This window comes from Nothobranchius furzeri, chromosome 3 (assembly GCF_043380555.1).
Source record: "Nothobranchius furzeri strain GRZ-AD chromosome 3, NfurGRZ-RIMD1, whole genome shotgun sequence".
Lineage (NCBI taxonomy): Eukaryota > Metazoa > Chordata > Actinopteri > Cyprinodontiformes > Nothobranchiidae > Nothobranchius > Nothobranchius furzeri.
The window spans coordinates 67,528,120-67,548,408 of record NC_091743.1 but is presented as its reverse complement, the minus strand read 5'-3'; the positions used below and the strand labels follow the sequence as shown (position 1 = coordinate 67,548,408).

The 20,289-nt window shown below is 38.9% G+C and overlaps 2 protein-coding genes across 12 annotated transcripts in view; one reads left to right on the top strand and one right to left on the bottom strand.

Moving 5' to 3' along the window:
* Positions 1-20,289, top strand: part of wnk2 (WNK lysine deficient protein kinase 2) — a 53,512-nt gene that overhangs the window by 16,192 nt on the left and 17,031 nt on the right. For all 10 annotated transcript variants that reach the window (XM_070549417.1, XM_070549425.1, XM_070549424.1 and 7 more), the window contains exons 5-8: positions 14,895-15,052; positions 18,334-18,422; positions 18,596-18,815; positions 19,981-20,239. In XM_070549417.1, the coding sequence (XP_070405518.1) occupies positions 14,895-15,052; positions 18,334-18,422; positions 18,596-18,815; positions 19,981-20,239 (726 nt within the window). The remainder of the gene's footprint in view (positions 1-14,894; positions 15,053-18,333; positions 18,423-18,595; positions 18,816-19,980; positions 20,240-20,289) is intronic.
* On the bottom strand, positions 92-13,658 carry LOC139068881 (uncharacterized). Of its 2 annotated transcripts, XM_070549427.1 has the most exons (6): positions 13,328-13,658; positions 11,061-11,127; positions 5,298-6,316; positions 5,057-5,212; positions 3,609-3,707; positions 92-934 (listed from the first exon to the last, which is right to left on the bottom strand). In XM_070549427.1, the coding sequence occupies exons 3-6, from the start codon at positions 6,303-6,305 to the stop codon at positions 635-637; spliced, it is 1,563 nt and encodes a 520-aa protein (XP_070405528.1). In that variant the 5' UTR covers positions 6,306-6,316; positions 11,061-11,127; positions 13,328-13,658; the 3' UTR covers positions 92-634. The 2 variants fall into 2 exon arrangements, with proteins under 2 accessions (XP_070405528.1, XP_070405527.1); XM_070549426.1 differs by having other exon boundaries at positions 5,298-13,657.

Sequence of the window (20,289 nt, the reverse complement as noted above, 5' to 3'; positions counted from 1 at the left end):
ATTATTTAGATTTAATTCAACTTTTCAATACTAAAACAGTTTTTAAAATGTAAAAAGTAAATAATGATAAATACTGTGAAGCTGTAAATAGTTCACTTTCAACATTTATTTTTCCAAAATCATTGAAACAGTGGCACTGAAGTAAATACTAACAAGATTTGTAAATTGTAAATCTTACAACTTTTGTAAAGATTTTTACAAGCCATACACATATTACTGTAAAACATTTACATCACAGTAAACACCGGAACGGTGTGAGACCTATGCTCACAAAACTCATACTGTCAATGACAACATGAAGCATTTTCCACCTAAAATCTGGAAGCATTTCAATCGAAAAATACATGAACATATTTGTATGAAGTACAGCTGAACCTCTCAAAATTTGTGGTGTTTTGTTGTTTATATACTTGACATTTCACTTTAAAGAACAAGTCATTTAACAAGTAATTTTCAAGTGTTATCCAAACTACTTTTGAACAGAACCCGTCTCAGCTTAAAAAAACTGTCACATGACAACCCAGAGCAATATCTGGAACAATTGCCTTTTGTCATTGAAAAACACATTTTATTATTGAACGAACACAACAGACCTGCTGTTCAGAAGTGTAGGGGCCACACTCAAGTTGGCTGCCTAGGTAAGAAGTTTGTTTTTCAGAGTCATGTACCTGGAGCTTGGTTTTGGGCGGAGTGTATCAAGACCCACAAAAAGTCTCTGAAAAACTTCAAACGTTTTGACAAGTTTGGTAGGATATTGGAGGTTCAGGGCGTATGTCAGACCGAGAAGCATGCTGCATGCTTTGGCTAGACTGCCAAGATTAGTGAGCACCGGCACTCCCTCGATGATTATTCCTACAGCATCTGGATCATGGCAAATGTAGATCATCATGCTGCGCAGTTTTAGGTCCTCGTGCACGCTGGTCTCTGGGCTTCCCTTAATGACAAACAAAGACAATGGCAAAACATCAATTAAAAAAATTAACACAAATACCAAAATCATCAGTTCCTGACTTTTTAGCCAGATTTATTTGTGTCTCAGTAACATTAATTTCTATGGCATTTTTAATGCAAATGCTGCATGACTTGAAGAGCTAACATTAAATAAATAAAATAAAAAAAAGCTTTAAATTGTATGTGTTCATCTACATCAGCGGTACTCAATAGGCAGCCCACGGGCCACATCTGGCCCGTGAGCCCTTTCTTTTTTGCTCCCGAACCTTTCACACCCAAGAATCCAATCAGTTCTGTTATTTTCCTCATTCGCACTGACTGAGATAACGGCGCAATGTGCGTGGCTCTGGTGTTAATCAGGTTTAATGTTTCTGTTTGCAACCATCTTCACAAGAAGGCAAAATAGTTAAATGACAGGGTTCGCACGGACCGGATATTTCCTGTATTTGAGTGTTTATTTTGACGGAGAAATCTCAAGCCTACAGATGCGCTGACATTTTTATCGTTACACACATCGTGGAGGTAGCTACATCAATCAGGAAAAGATAACCATCAGAACATTTGAGATGGACACTGAGCTCAGCGCAGCTCGCCGTCAGCGCATGCGTATGGTGAACAGCAAGCTGAAGATGTGTAGATCGGGGGCTTGGAACGCATCGCAGAACCAGAACCATGCAGGAAGATTCTGTGTTTTCTAAACCCGGTCTCTCAGAGACTAGTCACTTAGAAAATGTTCCCTGATTATGAATCTTTGGCTTAATAGCGCTTGTTCCTGTCTCCAACACTACGACGCATCCATGAGCCTGTCTGAGGAACGGTCCAGAACCTCACATCCTCTTCAGCTCAGAAAGCGCCTAGAGACATTTGATTACGCACAAGCAGGTGACCTGTTCAGGTTTACATAGACAATCTTTACATTTAGAATTGGCTACAGATAAAAAATGAATGCAGTAAAATAAAATACATTGTAATTAAATATTCATTAATTATTTTACAAGCAGAGAGCCGCATCAGATGGATGAAAGAGACGTATGCGGCTCCAGAGCCGCGAGTTGCCGACCCCTGGCCTAGTAGTAGAGTGTCTGCCCTGGAACTTGGAGATAGAGGTTTGATTCCTGGTCAGGTCATACCAAAGATCTTAAAAATGGTACCCAATGCCTCCCAGCTTGACACTCAGCTTTAATGGGTTGGATTGGGGAGTTAAACTACCAAATAGTTACCGAGCGCAGCCACTGCTGCAGCTCACCACTCCCCTTCATCGGGATGGGTCAAATGCGGAGATAAATTTCATCAGTGTGGGATGATGGCTATGGAATTTGAACTGTAATTCAACATCAACAGTCAGTAATATAGATGAGTTTTTTGGTTAAAATGTTTCTCTAATATGTATTAAATTTATTAGGACTGTAATGTGCTGAGTTCTTCCTTTGTTGCTGGAGTTCCCTGCACACGTTCCGCTGCTGTTTCTCACCAGTATAAGATGATGGAGGGCTCTAGTTTTGTTGTGCCGTTCGTGTCGGGTGGCCAAGCAAAGCCTGGCTTATAAAGCGCTGGGGGAAATCCTGCAAATGTACGACTAACCCCCAAATTCCACTACCTCCGCTCCGGTCCGCCCCCGCCTTCCGCAGCCGCTCGCTTCCGAACTCAATTTTTACTGGTACCCGCTCTACAACGGCTCCGCTCCGGTGCGGAGACCTGAGGTGGGCAAACAAGCATGCGCGGGATTTTCGAGATCTTGCGATACAGTCCGAGCAGTAAACGCGGAAGTTAGATCCAAACACCCATTGTGTGGGAGAAGCATCGGCATGAACTGTTTAATCTGCCCATCATTTGTGTTGAGAGATCAGCAGTGTTTGGATCAACAAAGTGTGACTACTTTGATAGTGGAAACTGTATTTATGGCTTATTTTTGTGCATTTAAACTTCAGCCACCACTGATAGTTGTTAAAAGTTGTTAAATCTGTGCATATGAAACAAAAAACGCCTTTTGTTTATCGATGTATTGTGAAAAACGGAATTTCTGCTTGCTCCTTTTCCTGTTGGGTGTTTGTGATTTCTGTCCATTGACTGCGGAGGTGCTCCGGCGTCCGGTGAAAATAGGATCGATTCTATTTTTGCCGGACGCCGGAACAGAGGGCGGCGCACGGCCGCAGTAGTGGAATTGCTCTGATTGACTAGAACGGGACCGATTTTGCTCCGGCGTTCGTGTCGGAGCGGAGCGCAGCGGAGCGGAGGTAGTGGAATTTGGGGGTGAGAAGGGAAAGGTTAACAAGTACAACATGGCATTGTTGTGCCTAAAGAGTTCACTGAACGATTTGTAAACTTGTTTATTTTGTTGTAAACGTAAACTTAACTTGCTCGTATATTTGACCAATCAACGTTAAAGTGAGCTCGTTAACATGAACAGCGACTCCCCATAACTCACTGGATATTTGTGAAAACAGAGCAGACACACAGATGCATTTGCACACATCAGTGTTTCCCTTACATAGGCTCAGGCGCAACGGCTGAATTTCAGTGCTCAATCATCCTGGAGGTTATACTTTGTGGATGTTTATTAAAACAACTATGCAAAACTAGGGTAGCCTATTTTATTACTTATCAAATCCAGTTTGTGCAACAGATTGATTCAATCTTGGCCCTAATAATTTACTTACATAGTAGTCCGAGATGAGCTCCTGTCCACTCTCTCCCATGTACTCAATGAGGCATCTCAGAGTTACGTCTCTCTTCTGCACAGTGGAGACATTTGTGTCCTAAAGTTAATGAAAAAGTCATTAAATTAATTAAAATTCTGACAACAGAAAAAAAGTCTCTTTTTGACACACTACCCACAATTTTTTGATACATACACATTCAAACAAAACGTGTGTAGTGGTATTTCCCAGTAAAAGGTTGATATCAATAGAAAAGGTCTAATAATTTAGACGTAGCATTATTTTTATTAATTTTTATTTACATCAAATTGCTTTCTTTTGCACCTGCGATCTTTTGAAGTAAGAAAGTAACTTTTGATTTAGCATTAACTAAGCTTCCATACAATAAATCAGTTTAAAAAACAGCATGACAACTTACCAAAGTACTGCACAGAAAGACAAAAAAGCACCATAAACGTAGACGACAAAAAAGATGACAGCGAGAAAAACAAACAAACAAACAAAAAAAGCATCATAATAACCAAATTTCCACAAAAAGAAGCAGAGCATCGAAAAACAGCCACACATAAGCAAAAAGTTATAAGTAGGGATCACTGACCTAAAGCAAAATGGTTGAAATATAACTTCATTATGGATTTAGACCAAGCAAGCAATCAAGCCCACTGCACATATGTGTACATTCCAAAAATTGTGGCTGGCAAACAAGAAAGCCCTTGCCCCACACAATTTAGATCACATCTATTGCTGGCACGATTAGTCGATTCTTCATGATGACATCAACAAAATGAAATTAAACAAAGTAGTCGACTACAAATTTAATAGTCGACGTTTATTCTATGAGCGCTTTTAAAAAAAAATACATTTTATTTTGGTTTTTGGTGCCTATCTCCCTTTACTGTGTAGCATTTGTATTAACAGGTTAGAAAGTTATTTAAAGTTGTTTGATAAGCGATCATCTTGTCTTTATTATTAGATGGCACATAAATGATAACACTTCAATCTAGTAGCTAATGATGGCTATATTAAGCATCTTGTGGAAAAAGCTATACTTTTTTGCATGACGTGATTAGTCGACTAATGGTCAACAAAAGTGGCAATTAGTTGATTATCAAAATAGTTGTTTGTGGCAGCCCTAGTCACATCTTACCCCTTCTTTCCACTGGACTTGAACGCAGCACCTAACAAAATAGCAGTGTTTTACCCATGAGCTCAGTCCAAACCGGGAGTGATTCACACGTGAAACATGAGCAGGAGGCTTGTTTTGTTTTTATAATCGTTCAAAACTCAGATCGTAATCGTGATTAAAATTGTATTAATTGAGCAGCCCTAATGTATGGGGTTAGATGCTCAGACAGGTGGACTGTTCAGGGCTTTGAAACCAAAGTTAAAACTTCAAACTGAAAATGAATACAGATGACTTAATGTAATACCATGATTTTTTAACTCACCTGTATCAGTTCCATCAATAAGTTCTTGATGCGCTGACCAACTGCTCCTCCCTTGGCACTGAACAAATCCAGGAGCTTTGGAGTACATTTATCCAGCTGAGACATGAATGTAGACTGTAGAGGAACAGCAGTGCACCTTTGGAACTCTGCATTTATCTATAAAAATGCAAATGATTATCAGTAAATGCTTTAAACTAAGTAAATAAAGAACAGTAATAAAACATGAATAATAATCATTGACCTGAAATGTATCGAAGAGAGCGGGCCATCTTTCCATAAAGTTTGTCACCCTTGGGGACTGAGAAACCACTTCTTTTCTTCTCAAGCTGTATGTCCTGGTCATCAGGTAGTTTATGTCTTTGCCACAGTCTTTTCTCTTGCTGGCAGTTATTATTTCAAGCCTCATATTCTCAAGAGTGTCGTCTGTTTCACCAGGTGGATGTGGAGGAAGGTAATTAAGTTCTGCCCTCTTTGCTTTCTTGATGTTTTTAGCAACTTCTTGCTCATCACCAGGCTTTTGTGACAATGAGTTGATCAAGAGTTCAGGACTTCCCAGTGCTCTACGTTTTGTGCGGTAGTTTCCACATTTGTATTTCAGGCTTTGCTGCCATCCATAAATTCCATTAAAAGACCCTGGTTCCTTCAAGCAGGGATGCTTCTCAACTAGTGCCTGTGCTACAGCACTTCTTTGGGCATCATCAGGGTAAGCAGTATAAGAAAACATTGCTTCTGCCAGACGCTCAAGGATGTCAGATCTGAAACCAGGTGATGTCATCGGGGTGCCCTCTTTTAAATATGTCTCATTGCCTTGTTTCAAAGCAAGCTCAGTGTTGTGTGAAAAAGTTGGAATGGGAAACACAGCAGGCCAGGGGTTCTGCCTTTCAAAGGTGGACTGACTCAAAATGACAGTATCTTGGGAATCCAGTGAGCCACTAGCACTGTCACTGTCAAAGGAGGACATCACAGATACATCACAGTTGCTTTCTTGGTCAGCAACTGTCAAATCTAAGCATATAGGTGCATATACAACTTTAAGTGTGTCTTTATCTTTCAGTTCATTTGTAGATGTTACGGTGAAGAAGTCACCAAAATCTTCATCTTTGTACTGAAGACTTATATCTGTGGGGATGGACAGATTTTCCTTGACTGCTGCAACCAACTCAGCCACAGTTGAGGGTACCCCACTGCTGAGTGTAACTTTTTTTATTTGATCATCAATTAGGATGCGGAATCTTACAGTTTGCTCCATGTCTTGAAAAACTGAAGACAGAGAAAAGATACAATGATTCTCAACACCTGAGACAGATGTGGCGCTTTAAAGTCACCATGCGCTTTCCTTCAACAACATAAGCTGAAAGAGGACATATATCACTAAGGCTTTGTTGTTCAATGAGAATTGTGTGATCTGTCCTCTCCAAGTAATATCCACGATAATGTTCATCAAACCAAGACACCAGTGTCCTCAAAATAAAATGCACTCTTTCTGCAAAAATAGTTATTTGAATAATTTCTGCAAAATCAGGAAGACCTGCAGTAGAACCATAGGCCACAATCATGCCTTGAGTGTATCTTGTTCCCTGATATGTGACTGTGTCAGCCAGCTGTACTTGATCATGTGAAGGATAAAGATGCTTGATTGATGCCTGAATATCTAAATGCAGGACATCCAATGGCACTGACTTTACTCTAACAACACCAAGTGCAGGCTCAATTGTTGTAGAATGCAGGTAATGGCTCATCATAAGTTGGTGCTTTGTAGCCATGGATAAAAGGACATTCTTGAAGTTGCCAGTATGCCTTACTATTCGTTTAAACTGGCTATGTTTCGCTTCAAACCTCATTGTCCAAAAAGCTATCAAAGGTCCAAAAGCCTTGATCAATCCTGGATAATGCTCCAGAAAGTGATGCTTTGGGATGAAATCTTCATCAGGAAATGCTTCCTTGAATCTGTATCTGTGTTCAGAAATCTTGTAGTCAAGGTAGGCAATGCTTTCTTCATTGTGGACTGGAGCAACGACAAGTTCAACAATGTCTTTTAAAGACATAAGCAAAAGCCAGTTTGGATCATTCAAAGGAATTCTGTGCCCAATGATAAATGGCAAGAGTCGTATGAGGGTCCAATTTTCATGAGCATTTCCTCCTAGCTTTTTTTTTGAGGAAAGGTTTGCAGGTAATGCCTGTGGACAATCAGTTTTATCAGCCCATTTATAGGGAAACTGCAAGATAGCACTGTTAAGCTCAATAAATGAGAAATATTTCTTAGAAAGGAAAACACTGAAGCACAGACCCAGTTCCAAAGGAACAATGCCTTCAAAAATGTCATGCAGTATGTCAGGTGGGTAGCCAGTGACACAATGGAAGTACTTCAGATTTTCAGTCAATGGGCAAGACTTTTTTACACCATAAAAATGTGTCCAAGCAGGATTTGCTTTAATGGTCAATACATGCGACGCATGTTCCTCTTTGGTGCGAAGAGGAAATGCACCTGACCGCACCTCCTTTATCTGAAAGTCTGATCGCTGACCAAGACAAAATCTGCAAACAAATGGTCCAGAAAAATTTTCAACAAGTCCACTGATTGAGTGTGCTCCCAGATTGTCTGCTGCTACACAAAGCACACTTCCTTTTACATTTTGTCCCAACGTCGAAATGTAGATCCCATCCTGTTCTAAGATAGCAATGTCTTTCAACAAAGGGGCAAGTACTTGATCATAGCCATATTTTTTTATGTCTACGGCTTTACATAAAAGGGCCAAGTACACAGAGTTCAGAGTGGATCGAGATGAGAGAGGGTTGTTGTTAAATGTCCAGTATACAGCTGTTATCTTGTGCTTTTTTCTTGATGTTCCAAGTGGATTACAAATCTCAAAATCATCTATATACAGTAGAAGAGAAATTCGTAGTTCTTCTGAATAGAACGAATTATCTTTATAGATAGTAGCATCACGATATGATTTGTATAAAGTTGATGGTAACTCACGTTCTTTGCTTAGAATCTTTTCTCTTATATTTTGTTTGGCCAATAACTGAGTCAAGGACTGAAGAATTGGGACATACTGAAAACAACTCTTCTCTTTTGGTTCAAGGATGCACTCAATAGGCTCAACTACTTCAAAGTTTTTTTTAAAATAATCTCGTCTCCTGAACGATGAAGACAGAGGACCACCACTATTGAGTGCTAAGCTTAGAGGATTTGATTTGCACAGTTCTTCAACAAGAGATGAAACAAATGTCTCATCTATGGTTTGATTTGTTTTTGTTAGATGTGAAACAACAATATCTCTAACTGATGATTTTGTAGCAGAACTTGAAATAAAGTAAAGATCATCTACCAGTTCATCAATGCACCGAACTGAAACGAGATGAACACTTTCTAATTTCAACAAGAGGGATGCTATATAATCAATAACCAGAAGGCTTCTATCTTCCTCTTCAGACTGTGTATTAGCCCTACTCACTTCACAATTTCCTTCACCGTGATCACCAACCCCACTATACGTTTCAAATACTAGCGCTTCTTCTGTGTGTGGCAATTGCCCTTGACAGATAATGCCAGGTTTGAAATCCTTTAAGGAATGTGGAGTATGTTTTCTGTGTTTGTGTGTTGCAAAAGTCCCATAAATATTTGTTTGGTGATTACACCCTGTGAAGACACACTTTACAGTCTCGTTATTCTTCAGATGATGACCTAGGTGTTCAAAAAAGTCTTTTTCACTTGGGAATCCTTGTTTTTGACATAATATGCAGGTGTAAGAAACATCTACTTGTGACTTGAGGGAATGAACTGCTTGATGGGATCTTGATAAGTGAGAACGAAGGGAACTCCAGTTTTTAAAAGAGCATGGGCATTCTACATGAATACAGGGCAAGGCACAACTGTGTCCATAGGTTCCATGATGCAGTCTATAATGCTTTAAAATATCAGTCTTTACTGGTAAAACCTTGGTGCACAATTTACAGGGCCATCCCATCTGTAATAAAAAGAAAAGCATCGCTTATCGTTGTGCAAGTTAATAAAGCTACATATACACAGAGATAGCATAGGTATTTAGGTTTTTTTTTAACTCATAAAAGTCTTTTTTGGGAACAGTAGTTTGGTTTATTTGAAGTAGTGCTTTATAAAGGTACTTTTAAGTTGTTACTTGCCCACAATAAATACATATAGTTATAGCTGCTTGATTATGCTAAAAACTGTTATCACGATTATTATGACTGAAATTGAGATCTAGATTATTTTACAATATTTTGAAAGTTGATAACACACATATACTAATACTACTCATCAGTGTTGTGCCCAAACGCTTTCATTGAACGACGGTTTGTGAATTTGTTCGTCTTTTTCATGAATGAAAGCTGAACTCGTTTGTGTTTTGCCTGACGAACGTAAAAGTGAGTGTGTTCGTTCTGGAGTGCGTGAACGGGTTTATTAACACGTTCTTTTGCCGTTCTAGCTCCAGATCTCCACGGAGTATCTCCGGAGCTAAAGACTAGCTAAAACATCCTGTTACATAGAATTTATAAAAATTAGAACCCGCAAATTCTGCCAAACATATGCAGCAGTGGTTGGTGCGGCGTCTACACTTATGTCTATGCTGTGTGGAGGATGGACGTCATGGTGCGTTCCATGTACCTCGGAAAATAATTGTACTTAACGTTGATTTTAGATGCACCCTTAAAAGTTTATCTTGTAAAATAAACATGTTTTTGTCACATCTACTACTGTATTCTGAAGTTAAAATTTCCGAGTAGGTGGTAAACTGGAACAAACCGGCGAGAAAACAGATGTGAAAACACTACAGTCACACCGGTAACATTTACAATTCGTTTATTTATCTATTTGCGTTGTTTTTTTTACCAAATAATTTGGGGCTGATTGTTGCCCTTTATGACTCAATCTCTTTAACTTTATTTTTCTTGGGCAAACAAGTCAGAAAAGTCACAGAATTTGAGAAGTTATTAAATTTAAACATAATTAAATGTTTAAAACTTGGAGGTAAATCCTTGTTTCCTATCTCAGCCTGTAGTAATGAAAGTCATTCAAACAGGCATTCAAATATATGTGTGTGTGTTTTTGGCTACAGAAGCACATAAACAAACAGATACGCGAAGTAGTGATCTTTAACAAACAAAGCAACACATTTTCAGTGTGATATGCTTGCCAGCCACTAGATGGTGCCATCAGATAAGAGAAATACTCCGGAAAGAAGCTTTAATTTAGCTCAGATAGAGTAACTTATTTTATCCAGCAAGATAATTTGGAGGTATGGTGGGAGGGGACATGAAAATAGTCAAACACATGTCTCACATTCATTGCATGGGAGTTTGCAGCCCTGATCAAACACAAATCCACATTAAATATGGCTCACTCCATCTTGAAATTATTTTGCTTGTAAAACAGATTGTCTGGTGCGTGAGTTAGCTCCACCAAGGAAAGTTTATGATTGATCAGTCGATGTAACGTGATCATGCTGTACATGCGCACATCACTCACTTTCCTAGTGTTTCCCCTATATAGGCTCAGGCATGGCGCTGCACCATGCCTAAAACTCCACTGCCACGGCCACGAAATATCCGCCCCTCCCCCACCGCTCTGACGTGAGACACAAGGAGGCGAACGGCCTGCGTTTTGTTTATTTCAAATCCAAATTGTAATAGAGATTAGATTTCACTTAATCAAGCAGCCTTACATTTAATGCATTTATTGGAGCGTATATAAATATGAGAAAACAGCTTTTAGCCAAGGAAGCGCTTTTTTTTTTTTACCGTGTCCTGTCTGGCTGTGAAGCAAGCAGAATTGATGTCTGAATGCTGGTGACAAGCCTTACAGATTTATTCTCAGGTGGAGCATCAAAGCGTTTGCTTTTAATGTCACGCCTGATACTTAAAACTTTACAAATGTCATACACCTTCACTTCAAAATAACCCTAGCTGTTACTGAAAGAAAGAACAGAATGTTAACTGACTTATATATTTAGTGAAACTAAAATATTTGACCTTAACTTACCTAATGTGATCTTCAAAGAAGACAACTTTTTGTGGAATTGCCTCAATTACGCAGATCTGATGTTCTTCTAAAGAAAAAATAAAGAAAAAATGTATTAATTGTTGAATGATATTGACTCATTCGCTGCCAGCCATTACCTGATCGGTAAAGCCCTTCACTGCCAGCCTTTCTCACTGTTTTTACTGTTTTTTTATGAGTCACAGAACGTTGCGCTCTAGGATGATGTCGACGCCAAAACAACCAAAACAAAAAGGAGACTCACCTCTTACATCGGAAGAATCCGCGTGTTTCGAGTGTTATCCGTTCTTTCATAATCCATTGCCGAACTGTGATCTGCAGACGCTTTTCCGGTTCGCGCCTCAGTTTTTTTCCAGGAACGGCCCAAAACAATCTCCTAACACATGGACGTTCTGCTTCCTGATCATGTGAAGTGTGACGTAGAGCTCAGATGTTTGTTCTCTCAGCGTGTGGGCTCGTTCCGATGCCCAAACAGTAAAAACATGTCATTGGCAGTTAATGGTTGGATCTAAAATAACGACTTTATTCGTCAATGGCAGTGAATGAGTTAAGGAGAAAGTTTGCCATCTGCTGCCAACTGCTGAAAAAGAGAAAAGCATGTGCTTTCCCACAAAATAACATTAAATGTTAATTTTTAGTAGTTGTCACTCTCCATAAACCTGCTTAAAAGAGCAAAAAATAATTAAACACCATGGAAATCATTTTAAGGCAGATAGAATCTTTAAAGATTGTATGAAAAGTTGCCTAAATGTATTATAAATCACTCCGTGGCTCAACTACAGTGCACTATACTTAATTCTGATGGCATCAACAAGAAAGTCATCCTAATTTAAAATTTGTGAGGTAATTCACCAAGTTTAACAAGTGTTAACGTGTTTAAATTCACATTTCACTGTTTTAATTGCCTCAGTTAAAATAATTCAGTGTAATTCAGTCATTTTAGGGGTTTATTGCTTCAGTTTGGCCAATATGTAGCATTAAAACTTTTTTTCACATGCCCACGATAAGCATGTTGTCTCTGTAACTCATGGTCAAGCACGCCTGTCGCTCAGAACTGAGTCACTTATATCTTTAAGTACATCACCTTCAGAGTTTGTTAAAAAAAAAAAGAAAAAAAAGAGTATTATGGTTTAAATGTTATATATTGGCCAAACTGATGGCATAAACCCCTTAATATGATTTAATTACACTGAATTATTTTAATATAGGCAAGCAAAACAGTGACACGTGAATAAAAAACAACACTTGTTGTGAATTACCTCGTGAATTTTAAATGAAGATGTCTATTAACATTTTCTTGTTTATAATTCATCAGAATCAGGTGTTGTGCACTGTAGTTGTGCCATAAATTGATTGATATTTTAATTTTGCTATTTATTTTCATTCCATCTTTACTTAAGGATTTTATCTGCCATTAAATGGCCCACGCGGTGTTTAAACACTTTTTTGCAGTCAGAAGCAATCTTATGGGAGTGATAACTAAAAACAGACATTTATTGTAGTTAAAACAAAAAAGAAAAGTCAGACGAGTCGACCTACAAAGAGCAAACGTGACGGTGGCGTAATCCATCGAGTGTGGCAGACGCAGACGTTACAGAGGCGGCGTACCGAGTTTCAAACAAGAGTTTCTCCATATTTTCGACACCACACCAGCAGATCAATCGCCTCTCGTCTCTCCATTTTTTTTCTCCGTTTCTCACTCACACACGAGCGGGTGTGAAGGACAGAAAATTAACGGCATAGACGAGAAACAGGAAGAGCAGCATATAATTTGAAAATACAGCCCCAGCAATAAATAAAATGGAGATAAGCGGGACCAAAACGTAAAAAATCCCCCCGTGGTTTTCACAAGCTGATGGCCGATGCGCCATTTGTCGGTTCAAATTTCGGCTAGTTATGATAACTAGCAGTTCAAAATACACTTGCAAGCAGCTCTGTGAGGCAGGCAAGCACAATTAAAGCTATATATCTGCTCTGTAAGAATTCATAAACATTAAGAAGTGCCCACAAAACAGTACATTAATTAACTATATAAGAGTGACAGCCTACCGAAAATGATGGTTTCTGAAATAAACACAAAAGTGATGTTTGATAGTAACAAAGCGGACCACATGGTGAACTAACAGGCCGACAATTAGTACACATTGCTAGCTAAGAGCAGCCTGAGCAGTTAAAAACAATCATATAAATCGTTTAGATGTGACATTTTGACTACACATTAACTTAAAATAGTCAAAATAGTTACTTACAAGTTTTTGAAAAGCTTTATCCACAAGTTCGGCTGCGCATGCACGCTCTTCCAAAATGGACCGTCCCGCTTAACAGTCAGTGCCTTGTGCCTTCTTCTTCCGTTGCAGGATAAATGGGCGGGTTCTGGCATTTATCTTCCATCTAAGCCAATAACTGAGTTTTACATACTCATATTTACGCTGAAGTCCAACCTAATCAAAATTGTTCCCAAAAATATTGAGTTGGGAAAATTGTAGAAGTTTTTGAGTATGGAAAACGTTTAAAATGCTAAAAAAAAATTAAATTAAATTTTCCGAGATAAATAACTTAAATTTTTTTTTTGCATGTACTACACCCAGAAAAAGTATTTACAGTGTATGTTGATCAATATGTACTGTAGGTGAAAATGGACCCTTTTGGACTTTACACCTGATTTCATTCAGCAGGTAATTAACAGGATTCTGCTGAGCCTGATGAGCTGCTGCACAGGTTCTGGATCTAGTGTGTTGGAGCAGAGAAACCACAAAACCTGCTGGATGCTGGCCCTCCAGGATCGGGATTGGATACCCCTGCTTTAGCGGATCCGATTACCCAGTCCTCCTCTCTGGGGTTTTGCACCGACCGTCTTTTGTCGCCTTAAGCTGAAAGAACATCTACCCTTATGGGTGTGGTATCTCTAAGACAGAACTCCAATTATACATGAAGGATCAGTAAATGTGGTGCTAAAAGCCATACTTTAGTATTACGTCACCTGATCTTAACCCAACTAAGCAGATTCTGGACAGGGGTAGACCGATATATCAGGCAGCCGATACATCGGGCCAATATTTAACAGTCTTCATACCTCTTTATTTTCTTAGTAAAGCTGATTTAAAATTAGGCACGTTCTTGGACAGCCTAGAGGAGCTGCAGAGTTTTAATAAACAACAAACAATGAATAACATCTGCAAAATAAATGCTTTGAAATGAGTTCAAACAAAAATTTCTGTTTTAATACCAGCTGTGAATAATTAATACTTGGTCAGGTAATTGATTTGTTTAACTTTAAGTAGATGTCTGATTTTAACACTGGCCAGTGCACAGAATTAAGTTTTAACTGCTAAATTTAGTGTTCAAAAACAAATTCAGCTCCAGAAATGTTGTTCATCAACTGATGTCATTAATGACATTTTAGCATCTAAATAAGGTGATAAACATCTAGATATTGGCTCAACACATCAGCAGCACATATCGGCGAATGGCTGACCATGGCCTTTACGTATCGGCATCGGTAATAGATAAACTGATAGCAATCGACCTCTAATTCTGGACCAATATTTCAGATGGAATGTTTTGGAGATCTCTAATGAATTTAGCTCAGAACTCACCAAAGCTAAACAGGAAGTCAGATTATAAAGAGGTGGGGAATAAAATTTACATTTTTATTACATGGATAATTTCCCTCTAAAATCAAATTTCATTTAGAGTCAACAGATATCTCCGTGTTCATTTCTCCCCCTTTTGTGATCAGATCCTAATCAGCATCACGATTAAGCACACATGCATCATGAATAACCACATTTATCAGTGTCGCATGGTTTTCTCCAGGTACTCCAGAGTTCATGGCACCGGAGATGTATGAGGAGCACTATGATGAGGCTGTGGATGTCTATGCCTTTGGCATGTGTATGTTAGAGATGGCCACCTCAGAATACCCCTACTCCGAGTGTCAAAACGCTGCTCAGATCTACCGCAAAGTCACCAGCGTAAGTGAAACAGTACATACTTATTATGATTCTCTGCATTTTAAAATATTTCTGTAAAATTTAAATAGGGGCTTGGTTGTGTTGAAGCTCAAGCAATATTGAGAAAGGAAGTGAAAATTCACTTAAAATAAATCAATCTTAATCCAAGTAAATACCAGTTAAGACTTTGAGATTTAACTAAATTGATAAAATCACAGCTGTTATTTATCCAAACAGTTGAACAAACATTAAATATACTAAGTGTAAAACCAAACCAAGCATTAGTAAACCCTAATTCCATTGTTTTACTTTTGGCAGCAAATGCCCAGTGTGTTATTTGCACTTCCTTTGAGATGGAGAGGACAAAAGAAGGAAACTGTGCATGCACCAAGGATAAATGAATGAATGAACAATTGGATAAATTAATAAGTAAATGATTCTTGGCCCTTATAATCACCAAATAAAGTTTTTATGTAAGATTTAGCTAATATATATAAAATCACAACCATTATTATTAAAATAGATAAACACAAGTCAAATAAACAAACACCAGAACAGCTTACATCAAAGTGGACCTTTCGTTAACTTTTATGTAATATGTTTACATTGAAATTACATGTAATTAAATTACATAAAGTCTACTTTTCTGGCTGCTCGTCTTTTTCATTGCAACGAGCTACCTGCAACAGGTGACATATTAATTGTTCATAACTTGTCCTTTAAACAATGACAGGGTGTCCCTTACATAGGCGTAGCCATGGAAGCCCGCCACGGCTGAAATCCCACCGCCACGCCTACAAGATCCCAAGTTTTATTGATTATTTATTTATTTATGTATTTTTATTTTTTGCACCATTTCCCAAAGAAGCAGCGGGAACTACTGTGTTGTTACTTGTGAACACAGTTGGCAGGCAGCAAGAAGGAGGAGGCGGGGCAGGGTGGCTAGGGATGAGCGTACGGATAAAGCATTTTTGACAAATACGAGCATGAAACGAGTGTAAAACTCGTAAATATCTGTAATCGTGCTGAAGGAAAATCCTCATTGGTAACTGACTGTCTTCACGCTCTGTGATTGGTCAGTCACATAGAGCGCCCGCCCCTCCCTACACACAAAACTCTCGTAAAGTACGTGGTGCATTTGATAAGACAGAGCTGAAAACGGCTCGTGCATGCATCGGTCACTGCCTCCGCTCTGGTCGGATTTTTTAAAATTATTTTAACTCTCTCTCCCTCTCTATCTCTCTTTCACACACACACCTTAATCAACATTGTTTTGTTTAACTGTGTGTGGGGAAAAATGCCAACAACGTTAGGAAAAAATCAGTTTAATCAAATAAAAAAAGTTGTATCTGGTTCTAGTATTTCATATTTCCTAGTTCCTATTGCATGAGTTCAGATGCATTAATTCATGCACTTAAATATTAATGTTCTGATTTTACTGAAAAACTTGTTCTGTAATAGTTCCTTTACTATTGTGATCAAAACTATTAAATCTCAATTCTGAGGCTGCTCTGCAAATAGTTTTCAAATAAACAACGCACATAGCAACTTCTGATTATTCCATATCAATTTCAGATTTAAAATAATGTATTGATGTAAACCACACTAATTTCCAAATAATAAATAAGAGATGCATTCATCTGTGTATCTCCTTTGATCTGTATTAGTGATATTTTCAGCACCAGAACAATGAAGCAAAGAAACAGATTCCTGCGTTTATGTTAGTAATTTTATTTATTAGGTGCATCTGACCTGTTCTATTTTCCTCTGAAATGAGATGAAATCAGTGCTTCTATGGGTTGTCTCCTCTCTGCACTAGAAAAATTTACTTTATTATAATGTCCACTTAATGCATCTTGATGTTCTTAACAAATAAATAAAATTAAAGATATTAATGCCAAATATGTAAATTAGTGTTTCAGTCATTTTTATACTGGCTTAAAAATACTTCGTTAAGTCTACTAAGTGTGGGTGTAGAACATGTTTAATAGGGCCAGCCCAGTAATGATCTTGGACCAAATAAAGGGGGCAGAAAGTCAAATGGGGGGGGGGGGGGGGGAATGGGGGGGGGGGGGGGGGAAGGAGACGTTTTTCCAGACGCCAAGAAAAATTAATTGCCAAATTCCCCCCCCCCCCCCCCCCCCTCCCCTGCAAAGTGTGTCACTGAGAGTTTAAAACTAAAATTATTCTTGTGCAAATATTGGTGTATTCATCTTTAATACTAGTTATTAAAATACAGCAGTGGCTGGATTTGGTGCAGTTCAAAGCGGAGTGCATCAAATAAAACAATATTAACATAAAGGTGAGATGTGTCATAACTTCAACCCCCCCCCCCCCCCCCCCCCCCCCCCCAGTTGGCAGTCTAAGGTACACCTGTGCATTACTCATGAAGTCAGATCAGCATCTTGATGTGGCACACCCGTGAGGTGAGATGGATTATCTCAGCAAAGCACAGGTGCTCACATTTAGAGTGATTTGTGAACAATGTTTGAGAGAAATGGTGGTATTGTGTATCTGGAATGAAAATGGGAGCAAAAACAAAAGTGTTGCATTTATATTTTTGTTCAGTGTAAATGAGAAGCTATGTAAATAAGCTATGTGCTAAGCAACTCTAAAAATATATTCTTAGCTACACTCATTCAAAGGAATTAAAAAATCTTACCCAGGGGCAGCAGACCACAAGGGAGGAGAAGACTTAACACAGAGACCAAAACCAAACAGATTCCACTCGAAACTCAAAAAGGCTTAGGACTGAGATAAATAACAACATGGTTTAGGATCCTCACCACTGGGTCAACCTACATCTGCAGCACAATCCCAATCTCAGGGCCTTCTATCTTAGCCAGAATGAACCACTTTCCATCTGGTTCTGGTAACACCTCTTAGTTAGCTCACATCGTAGTCCTTAGACCTTTCCTGCAAGCGTTCTAGCCCCTCAGCTCTCTCTCTGTGCCTGCTTCTCCCTCCTCTGGCTACAAACAAAATGTCCTCTAAATAAACTGTACTTGGTGATGGGCATTAGCTCCAGTTGAAGGGAGTTCAGGGGATGTCGCTCTCCTTGGTTCTGGAGGGACGAACCTCGGCAGGTACTGTGTAGCAGAGTAGGCTATGGTCCTGAACTGGAGGCAGACTGGTGGCAAAACCAGGGGGCTGTAACAAGAAGATGTTTTTATTTGTTTTTTGGAGAGTAATTAATGTTTTTTGACACTACTAATTCCCCCCCCCCCGACACAGTCTGCAGTAATTGGTGCTATTTTAGACTTGTTAGCTGATGAGCTGAAACACGCTGGTTTCCCTTTCAGGGTGTGAAACCTGCCAGCTACGGAAAAGTCAGTGACCCAGAAATTAAGGAGATTATCGGGGAGTGTATCTGTCACAGGTGGGAGGAAAGGTGAGTAAACCAACCAAGAACACTGACTTGATGTAGGTAGAGAAGGTTGACTCTTATTCTCTTGTTTCTGCTCCCTGGAAAATGATCCTACTTTAGCTCTGGTCTCTCTCTGCATTATTACTGTTAAGACCTGTATAGCAGAGCTTTAACTGGCGTTTGTGTGTTTGCTGCAGGTACTCCATCAAGGACCTCCTGAATCATGCATACTTCGCCGAGGACACGGGCGTGAGGGTCGAGCTTAATGAGGAGGATGATGGGAAGAAATCTTCTATTGCTCTAAAGCTGTGGGTCGAGGATCCGAAAAAGCTGAAAGGGAAATACAAGGACACGGGCGCCATCGAGTTCACCTTCGACCTGGAGAATGAAGTCCCAGAAGTAGTGGCTCAAGAAATGGTACATGAATGTGTAAATGAATGAATGAATAAGTCAATCAATCAATCAATGACCACTTAGTCACTCAAATTTCTATCCTTATATTTTTTGACATTTAGACTGAACTAAAAAAAAATACTAAACAAAAAAAAATCAAAGTTTTATGATATTTGAATAAAAATATCATGAATTTACATTATTTCAACTTTATTAAAAGAGTTTATTGTTACATTTATTTATTGTTAGTCTTCTACATTACTAGCCTGGCAAGCCATCCTAAATATATGAATATATTGTCTGGCCAAGATCCTTTAACGCCTCTGTTGTGGGGCAGGATCTACAGTTGTCTTTGAAACTGTCCCCACATGCTTTTGGACCACAAACAACGTGACATACTCACCACTACGGGTGTCAGTCAGTGAGGCAGACCGCTATACTCTGTCAGAAAAGATGCAAATACATTATTTTTCTAAATAAATTTAGGTACCTCTATCTGCTCTTGACTCAAAGAAAAGGCCATGTCTAAATAGTCCAAAGTTGAAGCCAAAGCCGTTTAAACGAGCAGTTGCCATCTTTGTTTTTTCAGCAACATCCCACCTACTGAGTGCTGTGATTGGCCCACCAAATCAATAGAGCACTATGATTGGACTGCTGTGGATGTCAGTCAATAAGGCAGTCCACTAATACATAAAAAAACTACATAAAACATTAAAAAATACATAATTTTTCTAAATAAACCACTGCGATTGGTCCTTATGATCATTACCTTACATGACATTATATCCCTTATTGTCCAAAACAAACAAAATCCATTTTCCCTGTTTTCAAGCTGAAGGGATTTACTATTTGTTAAATAGTAGTGAAATTTAAAACAATATATTGATGATGTGAGTTTTACTTTATTATTGATCGTCCTTGATGTTCAATCCTAAATTTTGTTACACGTAAACAATAAAATTCCATTATTGCACATTACTCCAACAAAAGTCATAATTTTAGTGTCATCATCATCTGGTGTGTTTATATTATACAGTTATTCACCAAGGTACAGCTTCAGGCTTGGTTGTAATTAGCTTTTCAGAACTGATGCAGGTGAGGTCCAGAGCAACTAATCAGATTTCAAACGTTCATATCCTGATTAGATTTCACTTTGACTCAAAGCATGCATCCCACCTGTCTCCTGTAGGTGGAATCGGGATTTTTCCTGGAATGTGACATGAAGATTGTTGCGAAGTCTATTAGAGATCGCGTTGCTCTGATCAAATGGAGGAGGGCACGGACTGGGTCACCAAAGATAGATAAAGAGCCCGCTGGGAGGAAGGTGCAGCAGAACCTTCTGCAGGTTCCTGGTCCTGTAGCACCCGAGGATGCTATTTTAGCACCTGAAGATTACGAGGACAAGGAAACTCTGATATGCACCATACCTGTCATCACATCTGCAACGTGTAAGAAAAAAACTTCTTTATATCATTTGACTTAGTTTAGCCTCTGGAAA

Excerpts from the sequence above, each read along its gene's own strand:
- LOC139068881 (XM_070549427.1), bottom strand. The coding sequence starts at position 6,305 with ATGGAGCAAACTGTAAGATTCCGCATCCTAATTGATGATCAAATAAAA. Across the intron at positions 5,213-5,297 it reads CTCTCTTCGATACATTTCAG|ATAAATGCAGAGTTCCAAAG; the intron begins GTCAATGATTAT and ends GCATTTTTATAG. Across the intron at positions 3,708-5,056 it reads TATTGATGGAACTGATACAG|GACACAAATGTCTCCACTGT; the intron begins GTGAGTTAAAAA and ends CATTAACTTTAG.